The 14,234-nt window shown below is 42.5% G+C and overlaps 1 protein-coding gene across 1 annotated transcript in view; it reads right to left on the bottom strand.

Moving 5' to 3' along the window:
* nr6a1a (nuclear receptor subfamily 6, group A, member 1a) overlaps nucleotides 1-14,234 on the bottom strand; it is a 118,930-nt gene that overhangs the window by 86,545 nt on the left and 18,151 nt on the right. Inside the window, exon 2 of the mRNA XM_086313194.1 lies at nucleotides 3,700-3,744. Coding sequence (XP_086169320.1) covers nucleotides 3,700-3,744 — 45 coding nt within the window. The remainder of the gene's footprint in view (nucleotides 1-3,699; nucleotides 3,745-14,234) is intronic.

Below are 14,234 nucleotides of genomic sequence, written 5' to 3'. Positions count from 1 at the left end.
ATTCCACGTCTTCTCATTTGCTAACAGTCCTTGATACCAGACTACTGATGATCAGCTCCCACACTGCCCGTGCATGGGCAGCAGCACCAGGAAGATAAAGGCCGCAGCAAATGTAAACACACAGTATTCTGCTATTCTATGACCGTTCATTTCACTGTCACACTGTAACTGTTTGCAAATATTTTAGCACATCAGAGCGAACAATGAGAACAACGAAGTGAAAGGACTGCACGCAGGACTGTCCTCCAACAGCTGAGCCAAAGCAACAACTATTGGAATATTATAAATATCATGAAACCGCCGTACATGTCATCATTTGTAATGTGCACCACTGCAGAGGTCACTGATTCATTAACAAACGTGAGGTAAAAATATTCCATATGAGTAAACACAGAGTGACTTTGTAAACCATTTATTTGTCACACCAACTTATGGGAATGAACTTCGATATAATAACTGAAGGAACAAAACCAATAAACAAACTAAATGTATCAGTTTCTGCTCGCGGTCAACCAGGTCCAGTCTGATAAATGCAAAAGGAAATAAATGTTCTTAAACTATTTCATGGCCTCTTTTTCTTTATATACCACCAGTCCACATGCACTAAGACGGACATGAAATACATATATTACATTATTTTGCTTTGTTTCTAGTTTGAGTAGAACAGTTACAGGACTGAGTGGGAAACTGTGTGCACAGATCCAGTCAGTCCAACTGCTCAGGGACAAAGTTGAGAAGAGAAAGTCTCGTCCCCACCTGGTAATGATTAACCACGAAACCACAGACCATCACCAAAGGACACTGATAAGCCATTGGTCACTGAAGGGGAGGGGGTCAGAGAAGAATGAGGACCGGGTCAGCACAGGGCGACTGGAGGTGGAGCTCAAAACACGAAATTAACTATGTTTAAAATGGAAAATATACATAAACTACAAATTGATTTTGAAACCTATAGAAATGGCCCATCACCCAATCAGCTTCCAGCTGATTAACAATAACGAGTCTAATTCAGTCGTTTATTTTTATCCATCTTTAAACGACTTAATGGCTCCAAAACCACATTCACCAAAATTCTTTCAATAAATAAATGTCACGAATTCGCTTCTTTCTTCCACAACAAATGTTGTAGTGTTAGAGGTCATGTGTGCTGTTCTAGTTTATCCAGCACTGCTTCACATTCTTATCAAACTACTGCTGTGAGTCCACATACCTGCTAACCTACAAATCTAGATCCCATCCACCCAGCTCTGTTTCTCTCAAAAGTGCTGTAATCACTCCACTACTCCAGAGCCATGAGTATTTACAGATATTTCTAAACCGTTTTCTCAGCTCAATATTTGGAAAAAAAACACATTTACAAACAGCTGTATGAAGAACTTCTCACAGTCTGTAATGATAAGGACCAATAAGGTTTCAGTAACAGCTCTTACTAAAGTCACCGAGGACCAGCAGTGACTCACAGTCCTGGTTTTATTTGATCCCTTTCATTTTAATTCAAAGACTTCATGAGTTGCTTTAACAGGTCAGCTTCCTGGTTGGATTACATCACAGCTAAAGGGTCGAACTTTTAATATTTCGATCGATGACTTTAGACCTGCACAGGCTTCAGTCAGGGGTTCCTCAAGGGTCTGTCCTTGGTCTACTACTCTTTAACCTTGATGTAGTATTTTGGTAATAATATGAAGAGTCATAATGTGTCCTGCTGCTCTTATGTAGATGATACAGAGCTACATTCTACTCTGATCTTCTAACCTCTGTTCACAATGAGCTGCACTCACATTAACTGCAGATGTGTCAAAACTTGGAGACGAGACTTTCTCTTTGTCTAAATTTGATCAGATTTAACTTCCATTTCTGTGATTCAAGTTCTGATGATCGTATTAATAAGGCCACCAGACCTCCTTTCTATTACTTGAAAAATATATCAAGTTAAAAAACCTGACTCTGACCTGCATTCATGACAAGCAGGTGAGATTATTGTAACACTGCACTGGACTTTCAGTAGAACTAGTTCAGGACATTCAAATGCAGCAGCCGGGATCCTTACACATGAAAATATTATTCCCAGTAATACTTTGGCTCCCTGTTCAAGACAGAATGACCTTCTATTAATCCAAACACACTCGGTGTTTTTGGCCCGAGGTTCATCTCCGACACGCTCAGTTATTCCCAGAATCAAATCAAATGTCACTGCCGCACGAATTCACGAGATCTGCATGAATTTGGCTTTTAAACAGTTAACTTCCAGCTGATGGAGATGAACGTGTGAGTGATGAAGTGTGCAGCTCTTTCTTTTTTTAAATGGACTTCATCTCTTTACGCTTCCCCAAAGAGCTCTGAACATCTGTAGCCAGGACAGCACACTGTCGTGGGTTTACAGCCCCGTGGTGCACAAATCCATCTCCAATAAATGACCATCTGCTGCTTCATGACCACAACACGATTCACCTTCAGAGATTAAGATTCTAGTGAAGAAAAAACATTTCTGAGATAACAGAGTTGATATTAGGACTTCATGTACTGGGCTCGTGTTGGAAACAGCTGCTGCGAGCGCAGCTATTCGGTCCCTGACCTGGCTTTTTTTGGTCACTGAATGGAGGTCTGTGAATTCCCAGCCCTGTCACAGCATTTACAAGCCGGAGGAGGCTTTCTGCAGCCCCCCTTGACCTCTGCGTCACCCTTGCCCAGTGCGTGCACTGCAGCATCCTGGGATGAGAATAGAGCTAACAGAGCGAACCCACCTCGTCAAGTTTACAACCCAATCATGCCTGGGCTCATAAATCCACGCCTTCTCCTGCAGCACGCTGACAATGCCCACCATTCAGTGTGTGCGCAGGTTTAATAGTTCCTCTCGGCTTCCTTCTACTTCTTAGTGACCCCTCCTCCAGACACACACACACACACACACACACACACACACACACACACACTTGCAGGTTTATGGAGGAACTATGAGAGCAGAGCTGCACACAAACAGGTCAGCGTGGAGTCACGGTGAGGTCAGCGCTTTTTGAACTGTGCATGACCTATGACCCTCTCCATGGTGCCACCTGGCGCTGCAATGGCAGCCAGGGGAGTCCTGAGTGAACTTCATCTGAACCTGGACCTTAACATTGGACCACTGCCTCACCCTGTCCCCCTGCATCCAGCTTCCCCTGAAACCAGGAGTCACGTCTTCCCGACACATTTCTACAGCTCGTGTTGCATCTCTGCACTGCGTCCACCGCGCAGAGATGTTGAAGACAACAAAGACGTCGATTACTTTCATTTATTGAAGTTCTCTGAGATCACATCGCTGAAGCAGACCATCAAGACTCGTTGCTTTATGAAACGTGTAAATGTGTTTAGACATTTCATTTCCACTTGTTGGATTTCTCTCTCCATGCTCGTGTGGATGGAAGCGGCTGTCGTTGGGTTTATACCCCCCTCTTGTGGTTTTGATTGGAAACTAGAACCCATTTATTAATTTCACATTTCACTTTACCACTAGAGGGAGATCTTTGTCCAAAGATCATTTTCAAGATCAGAAACTAAAAGTGAGGTTCAGCGTTGTTGGACCAGAGAAAAGTTCATGTATTTTGGAGTAAACAGATACTGGGGGCAAATGTAACTAAATATTTTTCATTAGTACTTAAACAGAAAAGTAAGGGAAGATAAGTAAGATTGAAATCTGAGGTAAGTGCAGGTTTATGAACTTACCCATGTTGTTGTGCTCAGTTTCAAGCTGATGATCGCTGTAAAAACCTGCAGAAAAGAGGTGCGAGGTTAGTGCTCCAATTGTTACAGAGTACTGGCAATTATGATAATATTAACAAAAAGGATTCAAACTCCAACGTGCAATTAACTGCTGTAAGACACAAAAGTTATAGCACAAAGTTTGGCTTCTTTTAGTTTGGCAGTTCAGTCAGTCAGACTTGTGTTGTGCCTGTAGCCCACACATCCACACTGACCAACGCTACTGCTCAGGGTAGCTGAGCAGGTCGTCTATTAACAGCTGCTCTGGTTTGCACGCCAAATATACCAAGCCCACGTTGCTCTCTGGTGTACTGGACATGTCCAATGTGTGTGAATGTTAGACAGAAAGCTTGGGCGAATGAGGCAAGTTACATAAAGCCCTTTGAGTGCTCAGGTAGAGCACAAAGGCCATTTAAGGCCAGTCCATTCATTTAAGCTGGAAGTCTGGAGGCTACAGCCCAGTGCGAACAACAGTGAGCAGAGCAGACATGCTGAGCCCAGAGGAGAGAGTAGTCTACCTGAACTAGATTGTCTGTAAGCCAGGGGAGTGTGGCCACAAAGTCCCATCACAGTGTGTCCTATGCAGATATGAACACGGCTTGATGAGGATGCATGCAGAGAAACCCCCCCAACATCAGAAGAACACACCAGGCAGCTAAGCATAAGAAACTGTCGCACAAGCTCACCACAAAATGTTGCCAGGTCTGATACTGCAACAATCAGACATAATTTCACATGAACAACATAAAAGTGTGGATCCATCCTGTTTGATATCAGTGGTGCAGGTTTCACACACCTTTGAGTGCCAACAGAATATTGCTTAAACACCACAGCTTAAGACTATTATGCTTTTCTAAAGATAGCTTATCCATCTTCTGATCGTAGATCTCACAGTGGAAAAGGAGACTTGCATAGAATAGAATAGAATAGAATAGAATAGCCTTTATTGTCATTGTACAGAGTACAACGAAATTGGAGTGCCACTCCCTTGGTGCAAGTTTCAATAATAAATATAAATGTAAAATATAAAAAGTACAAAAAAAACAATCGTAAGTACTCAAACAATAGTATGTACAATATATACAGGATAGCAGCATTAATATAATGACAGTGACGTCATTCACGCATCATGATGTGTGAATGTTTCAGTCCAGTGTCTTAAACATCTTTTCACCTGTAACCTCATCACTAAAATTCATGTCTTACTTTAGCAAACTCAGCATCGATCTCCTTCATTTTATGTTGTTTTTTATGTAAATAGATTGAGATGATCTCTTATTTCCTTCTGGTTGGTGACTCATGCTCACCCCTGTGACAAATCCCACCACAACAGGCTGTATTATAAAAGACTCAGCGTGAAGCCTCTAAGGAAACTCGTTCTGATCCTCTTGGTGATTGTAAACTAAGTAGCATGTGGGGAGCAGCACAGGTTGCAGTATCATATAGTAATGCATATACTGCTTTATTCAACCTGTTGGCTCCACTGAGACTTTACAATATAAGCATAATGTTGCATTTAAACTAATGATGAAGATCGTGCACTCCTCAGGAAAGTGTTACGCGAGGTCATCCGGCAGGGGAAAAGCAGGGCCCTTCTTTAATACATCTGGCAGCTCGAGGAGTCTCCCCCTGCTGGCCTTTAAGATGAATGCAGTTTTAAGGGGCTCCCACTGTAAGACTGGAAAGCTACATGCAGTCGATGATCACCAACAAGGCGTCCAAGTCAACTAAAACTAGACGTCAAAAAATAGTGAACCAAAATAAAAATCAACAAAACAAAGTAACTGAGGCAGTACAGAGTACTCACAAATCTGAAACAGAAAGAGCACTCTCAGTTACATGGAGTAATAAAGGGCAGACCCACTCAGACCTTACACTGTGTGTGTGTGGTGTCAAAGAGGTGTGACACAACAGCAACCGAGTGGACCTAAGAGCAGACCACAGCCACCTCACCATCATTGTTCACACTCAGGCTACAGTTCGCACAAGCTCACAAAAGCTGGACAATAGAAGACTGGAAACATGTTGCCCAGTCTGACATCTCAATTTCTACTGGAAAAAAAAAAAATCCGACAGTTACCATCAGAATTGGTCATAAACATCCTCCAAGCGGGGATCCATCCTGCTTTGTATCAGCACTACAGACTGGTGGTGGAGCTGTAGTGATGTGGGGAATGTGTTAGCATGAAAATGTGGAGGAAATTTCTCTGGTTTGATCTCAGTTTGGTCAATTTAGTTTTCACAAGCAACCTGATGAAGTTTGGGTGCTTTCCTGTGAGTCACCTGCCATCACAGAGCGCTGCAACATCTGAACTTTAATGCCACGCACATTCACCTCTAACATCCATATCATTAAGAACATTAAAGCTAAAAAAGTTTCATTATAAAAAGTAAAAATAAACCAAAATATTATTATAACTCTGATCAATCCCCAACACTTAACACAACATGAGTAGTTTTAACACAGCTTACCTTCTTATCTTATGTGTGTTCATTCGTGCACGTTTGTTTTCACTATCATTCATTTTGACTTGCTAACTTGGTTATTGTGAGACCAGGCTTCAGTCATTAGTTATGAAACAAACCCTAACCCTGATCAGGGAATACTCCCTACCTTCCTATCTGATGCTGCTTCTGTAGGAAGCACTTTACAGCACGTTTCCTTCACGTGTCACCGCGTCCATGTATGAAGAACTGTTGTACGCAAAGACTCGAAGTCTCCACCAAACTAGTAGCAACAGTAAAAGCTGACCGCGCTGGACCACACAGTGGGAGAACATTTTTATGGATCTTTTATGCACAGCCTGACACATCATCGGGCTCCCCTAACCCCACGACAGTCTGTTTGCTTCATATTAGTTACCCACTTGCTGTCTCAGCTTTATTAGACCCACATTTTTTCCCCGTCTCACCTCCTGCAGCAGCCTGGCCATCTGTGCAACCACCAAGTGACTGGTTCTCACTTACATAGCACCGAGCGAGCTCCATCAGTCACATCCAGACTGGTGCAGAATGTTGGTGCATAACCCCCCCCCCCCCCCATCTGTGTCAGTGTACCACCCTGCTATCAACAGCTGTAGACCCTTGACCCGACACACGCCAGCTGCCTGCACCTGACCCCTCCTTCCCAACCCCCCTCCAACACCAGGGCATATGTTCTCCCTGGAGCACACACACGAACACACGCGTGCCTCAGTCAGCCGAACAAACATACGTTACATATGTAACATCCATGTAACAAGTTCCCCACCTCCACACAGTTCTGAGGAGCTGCAGCTTTGAAGTGAGACAAGAAGTTTGGATGTCACCTCGAACTGCAGAGAAGTTCACCTCCAGCCATTATATCTGCCATGTGACTCAAAGCATTTGGAACTTGTCGACTGAAGGACCACAACCTACTTTTATGTGACTGCACCAACTGTCTTTATCTTACATCTCTTACAATTACAGTTTAGTTATAAGAGGCATGTGTAGGTATGGCAGATGTACCTAAGATAAGCCTCATCATTAACGAGTCGCTGATAACCTGTTAAAAAAAGTCACGTTTTTTTTATTACTGCTCTTTAGGGTTCAGGCTTTGAAATGTTGTCTCCACATCAGCACGAATCAGAGAATGGAACTGTGGACAAATATATTTATCATTTACAGTTTCGTTGACACAAAATGTATTTTGGCATCCAAAACTTCAAAAACATACATGAGTAATAAAAACCATCTATCTATTAAAGATGGTTAACAGTAGCCTGGTTAAAAGTGCTTTGTGTTAACTCCTCACACACCCCCACACACAACAATGGGCATCAGTGGGATTCCATTTGTGAGGCTCACAGCAATTAACACGACTATAGCTCTGTGAAGCTGTATCCAGACACAGCGTCAGTGCCAAATGTTTCCACGTCCACTGGTGTCGTCCATAAGATTGTAACAAAAGCAGGAGACCTATTACAGTTAGAAACCAACGTTAATAATTAACCCTTTAAGACCTGCCATAGTCCGCCAGAGCTTATATTATATTTTTACAGGCTGTAGTGTCATTTTTGGGAGCATTTCAAGTTGCTATACATCAATACAACCATTATAGCCCAAATTTTAATAATATGCATGCATTAAGTGCATAGTAATTACATAAATTTCAAAAACGTGCAATAAACTACAAAAAAATTGAAAATCGTTTTTGTTTTTTTAACATATATTTCTAGTTAGAGAAATTTAAGAGGCTTATCCCTCAAAACTGTAAATACAAAAAAGTTGCACAAAATAGTTTCCCACCACAGGAAATTTATTTTGAGTGTCTTTATAGTTTTATTTTTGAAATACACCAATTTTCATATACTGCAGGAAAAACGAAAATAAATATTATGATGCAAATTTGCAAAATAACAGCATGTGCATCAAAATAAACTATTTCCAGCAGTGCAATATGAGTCCTCAGCATCCCAGAAACGACACAGGAAGTCATAAAGTCAAACATAACTTTTAAAAACACCAGTATAGGCTCATGAGGCCCTGAAGGCAAAAAACTACATTTCCGCAAAATGACGTCACTTCCGGTTTCGGGCAGGACATGGAGGACATGCGAGAGTTCGTGCTGATGGACGTAGGAAGTGATCGGATCGGCAAAGCGTGTTTCTGGAATATTATGTTTTTGTTCCTGCAAGCGCTTTTTATGCAGTTTTTCAAAGCTATATGTGGAAGGAAACTGACTTAGGGCAAGCTGATGGCATAAGATGTAAGTACAACTCCTCCGGTTTCATATGCAAAAAAAATTATAGCGCTAGCTTATGTGGTTGCAGTGCTACCGGGATTTAAAAATAGTTAGCAAAACGGAGCGTGCCCGCTCCGACCGGCTTTAAAAGGGTTAAAAACACCCCCTCTGTTATATGAGAATACCACAGTAAAGGGTTTGTCGCTTTTTTGTTTGTTTCTTCCAAAAGATTCCCACCTGTGTCTCCTGCACTTCATCGTGCCCTCATCACACACGGCCACAAAATCACCCAGTGAGTCTCTGCAGATGCAGCCACACTCATCACATCTGTCACGTGTGGAGATTCAACATGAAAACTATAACAAGCAAGATTTGAGTGTCGTATCAACATATTATTATTATAATGATGAATAATGGGGGATGAGCAAAACTAACACTGATTGGAGCGCCGGCGTGGTCCACAGACTATCGTTCATCACTACAACCACTGTTGACAATCCGAGCTCCTGTTGCCTAGGCAACCTTTTAAAGTACTCATCCCTCTTTACATACACAGCAGTGTATTCTTCATTGTCACTGACAGTCAGTTTAGGCGCTCACCTTGAAGCTGAAAAGATTAACCTGGGACCCAGCACCACCGTGAAGTCGTTCATTTTTTTAAATTAGATTTTTCTCCTCTATGGTGTCCACTCAGCACATCGCTGCAAGTCCATTCCTGTGTGAAGACGTGTCTTAGGGCACAGTATTCACTGCTTTCTGAATAACCATTGTTTCTGGAACCCTAAGCATAGCTGACTACTACTCTGTTTCCATTAGACTCATACTCAGACCGTACGAGAGGTCTGAGTATAAGACACTACAGATTTGAATGAGATTATTGGAGATGGTGGGTGTTTGGAAGCAAGAACAACACATTTAAAATCTAAAACACTACCATGTGCTGCAGGAAAGTCTTCTTTCAATATCCGGCCAGTGTGTGTAAGAGGCCACGCTGAGAGCACAGCGGTCCTGCCACACATCATTTTCCAATTTTCTTTCTGCTCTCTCGTCAGCTCTTAACAACAACGTTTATGTGACTGGGAGTAGAGCAAAAATATTTATCACGATATACATTTGAAAATTTGTGATAACGATATAACTGACGATATAATTGACACGAGACAAAATACTTTACAACTCCACAACTTTAGTAGTGCAAAAATCCCCATCGATGTATTTTCACTTAAACAAGCAGCTGTTTTTTGCATTAAAGTTATATAAAAATGTAACAGTGCAAATTCCTCGCTGACAGTTTAACCAAAAGGCATTTCCAGTGGAAACTGGCCGACATATCCTCAGCATAACCATGTATAACATCAACAAAACTTAAAAAGAGGTTATACACACAATACGGTAATATTATGTTGAAGCACAGTACGTATCACTCCGCCAGGCTCCGCCTACGATAGCCGTAACGCTCCGACAATCCATCAAGCGGTGCGGCTTCGTAGCTCAGCAAAGTCGTACTGAAACATTTGACAGATTTTCGAGCGCCGTGCACATAAAATCGTTTCGAGGTCAGTAAACACGACCAGAGTTCATACATAAGGTACACGGGGTTATAAGGGGCTCTGTCGACTGTCAGACAAATCAAAGGATTGATTTTAAGTGTGTCGTATTTTCCAAACAACACGGTAATAACGACGGCCCGCTAGCATGCGCTACCAAAAATAGTGCTTTGTTGTGTATCTGACGGACGAAAGCTAAACCAGTTCCACACCAGTGAAGCTGCAGCATTTTTACAAACCAGTTCAGATTCATCTGTTTCATTCAACGATCCGCTTTCGCTCTTCTCATTCGCCATCGGCGCCATGCTTTTTCCGCCACGTTTTACCCATATTCTATCGCCATATTTCATTTTGTTATCGTTGCCCAACATTATACCGGTATTACTGTGAATGGTATGATCTGGCCCGGCGCTAACTGGGATCAAGTCGTGTTTCGGTTGTCGTGTCTGTCGATAACAGACCAGCAGCAGAGCTCTCCAGTGTGTGGTCTCTGTTGCTAATCCTCATGACGGCTTATTGACCGTGATAGCCTGAGGCTGGAAAGGCTTCCAGCAGCAGCCAATGCAGCAGAGCCTGCGCCGCCGTGGCCCATTGTGTGCGGACAATGAAAGGCTGCATCTTTAACCTTTCACCTTTAAAACCTCTGCAACTTCAGGGCTAATCAGCTCGCTATCAAAGTAACATACGGCCTCCTGTCCCCCTGTGGATGGAGACATGCTCAATGCAAGGTTTATAACAAGTGGCTCAATACTGCATCAGCCTATCAGAACGGGCAGCTATGAGCTGTATTGAGCAAATGTATTTTTCTGCATTTGCAAACAACAACAGGCTAAAATATATGAATGTTATACCAGCCTGACACCTCTAAATAAGAACAAGCAATGACTGAGTGTAACATACGTCAGTCTTTTTGTCCAGTCTTACTTGCATGTAATCTAAGTTACTGGCTAAACGGCTCAAAAATCTAAAGTGTGGTTACAAAGAAGAAAGCCTCACTTTGTAATGATTTCACTGCTTATGTATTGCAGTGAGCAAGCACTATTCCAAGCCAGGACTGTAAACGTCTATTACAATACAAGATAAGCTCTGTTCCATCCTGAGAAGGCTGGGCATGTTTGTTCATGACACCACAAAGATTTACATTTCCTCCATATTAAATATACACCAGTCCCCTAAACCTACAGAAATCCTCAACCTGAAGCCACTACACTGCCCGGGGTTTCACAGCACTCATGCAGCAACTCTATCAGTCCATCAGCATCCCAGCTCCTCTGTCCCAGATGGGCTAGGGTTCCACATGGCCAGCGGAGGGCAACGCCAGTTTGTTATCCGAGTAGTTTAGTGTCTACCTGCCATGCCAACCAGACTAGCGACATTCTGATTTCATTGCTAAAAACCCACCCAGCAGCATTCTGGGACATCATGCTAAACTGGAACGGCCGCTTTAAAAGACTGAACATTGCAAAGACGGGAAAGACTGACAGGCATGTAGAAAAGTGGGAGAGTATATAATGTCAGAGCAACCCGTCATTGGCCACATGAGCGAGGTCACAAGTGTTTCTTTGAATACCGCGAATAAGCCCATTAACAGGATAATCCCTGCCCCCTTTTGACTGCAGCAGCCTCCTGCTGATAAAGACAAAACTGACCACTTTTATCAGATCGCCGTCTGTCGTGACACTCAGGCAGTTCAACTTTAATGTTAATATTTAAAGGCAAACACTTTGTTATATGAGAATACCGCAGTAAAAAGGCTTGGGGAATGACTGAGTGGAAAAAGTCTCATCTCTAATATGAAGTCATTCAGCGTCTCCTGGCCACTGTACGGTCAGTCAAGTTACATTTAAGCCTTGTTGACATTACAAGCTCCAGTTGCCTAGGTAACCTTCCAAAGTACTTACCCTTATATTTCTATGAGTTGTATTCTTTGTTGTCACTGACAGTCATCTTAGTCGCTCCACTAGGAGCTGAAAGGCTGGAGTTGGGACCCACTCGCGGTTATTTGTCCATCATCGCTTCAAGTCATTAATTGTCACTTTTTCCTATCATGTCATCACATCACTCCAAGTCAGTCCCTGTGTGAAGACGTCTCATCAGACACGTGCAAACAACAGTATCCACAGCTTTCTGAATGACCCACATGCCACTATAACACACAGTTCACAGCACATTGTTTGCCACTTCTTTAAGTGCCTTAGGTTCCCAGTGTTTCCATCCTTCCTTTTAATGTGTTTTACACTTGTCATCTACTTATTTTCTCATAAAAGGCTAATTTTTTCAGTTTTTGATGCCCTAAAGTCAACGTTGTGGGTTTTTATTGCAGGTACTGCATCGAGTGCAAAGAAGATTTTGGTCAATATTTCAGTGTTTTGCCAGCAAACAGTGTTAACCTTCAACTTGACAGGAGACTGAAATATATGGTTTGTCATATGCATACAAAACACTGGAAGGTTACATCAGCACACATGGCCTGCTCATTCCTAACTCTTTGTGTGATCACAGAAAGGGAGGATAGATGGCGGCATTTTTTCTTTAATTGGCAGGCATTGGTCGGTATTTCAAACAAACCTCAACTGTTACCTAACAGCTATTTTAGACGCACCGTGCTTATCGAGGATCACTCTATGCAGTCCTATGAAAACAAAGTACGGCCTTAAGATTGATCACCTGGCTGCTACTAACAAACACACCTGATTAAGTCAGCAAGTGTGACTTTACATTCAAAGGCAGCGAAACAGGAAGATTATTTCCAGTGGTAACAACTGTTACTTTAGGTCAGGGACGGCAGTAATGAACTAGAATTTAAGTATGTGTTGCTCTTTAGCATCACTGCAAACACAACCACATCGGCCCATTAAACATATCATGAGATCCTGATAAATATGATGTGTGGTCCTACTGGTTTGGTTTTTCTGTGCAATTTGAAAAAATAAATAAATAAAAATGGATGATTGTCTCCTCCATGTGCAACAGCACCAAGTGCACTTTTTCCTATGTAATAAAGTATTTTATTAGTACTTATTAATTACTTACTTATTAGTACTTGTATTGTATGGTGGTGGTCAGAGGGCCCGGTGGCGCCAGTGTCCGGCAGCCTCGCCTCTGTCAGTGCGCCCCAGGGCGGCTGTGGCTAAATGTAGCTTCATCACCAGTGTGTGAATGTGTGTGTGAATGGGTGGATGACTGGATATGTAAAGCGCTTTGGGGTCCTTAGGGACTAGTAAAGCGCTATATAAATACAGGCCATTTACCATTTGTATGTTGTTCTGTTCATCTTATTCTATTCTATTGAGGGCAAATGCCAACAACTGAGCGAGAGGGGCTGTTACTGTGTGGATAACAGCAAACACTGAACATTTCCTGCACGCAGCAATGAATTTTGTTCGCTCAAATTAAACTTTTCTTCACTCTAAATAATTTTCTCCTCAAAATGCAACATTTGTACTTGCAAAATTTTTTTTCCGTGCGCTCAGAATAGAAGCACGGAAATAACGCCATAAAGATCTACCAGGCTGCTGGAGGAACACTCGAGGTTAGGCTGCATTTTAGCCAAATGTAGTTTCAGAAATGAGAAGATGCTCCCCGTTTAATCAAGTGTGCACTTACATACATGTACTTCTACATGTTATGGAACGTGGACACTCCAAAGAGGTGAAAATCCCATATACACAGGTATCCCAACTCCAACACTGACTCTAAATTGTCAGCAGATTAAAACTGTATTACTTGCATATTATCCTGCTGACAGATATCAGACAGTAATTTTACCCATTTCATGAAAACTTGCTTTCTCTCAGTATCTCTTGCAGGCTGAGCGTGATGGGTTTACTTACTGAGGACGCTACAACTAAGATTACAGGACATTTACAGAAACTCAAAGATTATAATAGCATGTTGCTATGACGAGGTTATGACTGTCTCGTTTGGTATGTACATGAACAATACAGTTGTGGGTTGTGTGACGTCGGCTCTCTGCTTAATCAATCACCCACCCTGACTAGAAGATGGATGAGAGGAAGTGCCGACCACAGATAGACCATTGTTTTCACTCCACAACAGCAGGACATAATGAATCCTGCGCTTGCTGAGAGGTCAGAGTAGAGAGGATTGCTTTACCCCATGGGCACCACTTGATCTCCCACCCCACCTCCAGCAGAGACACCCATGCATAACAGTAAGGAGTTTCAGCTTGCCTTAGATAGCCTTGAAGGAGCAGATGGGTTATAACCAAGCGGAGAGGGGAGACG

Source organism: Aulonocara sp. 'chitande type north' Nkhata Bay, linkage group LG12 (genome assembly GCF_057382095.1).
Source record: "Aulonocara sp. 'chitande type north' Nkhata Bay isolate Kocher_YH1m ecotype deep benthic linkage group LG12, A_spYH_male_GT1.1, whole genome shotgun sequence".
NCBI lineage: Eukaryota > Metazoa > Chordata > Actinopteri > Cichliformes > Cichlidae > Aulonocara > Aulonocara sp. 'chitande type north' Nkhata Bay.
Note: the sequence above shows the minus strand (reverse complement) of the source record. Positions and strands in the feature narration are given on the sequence as shown.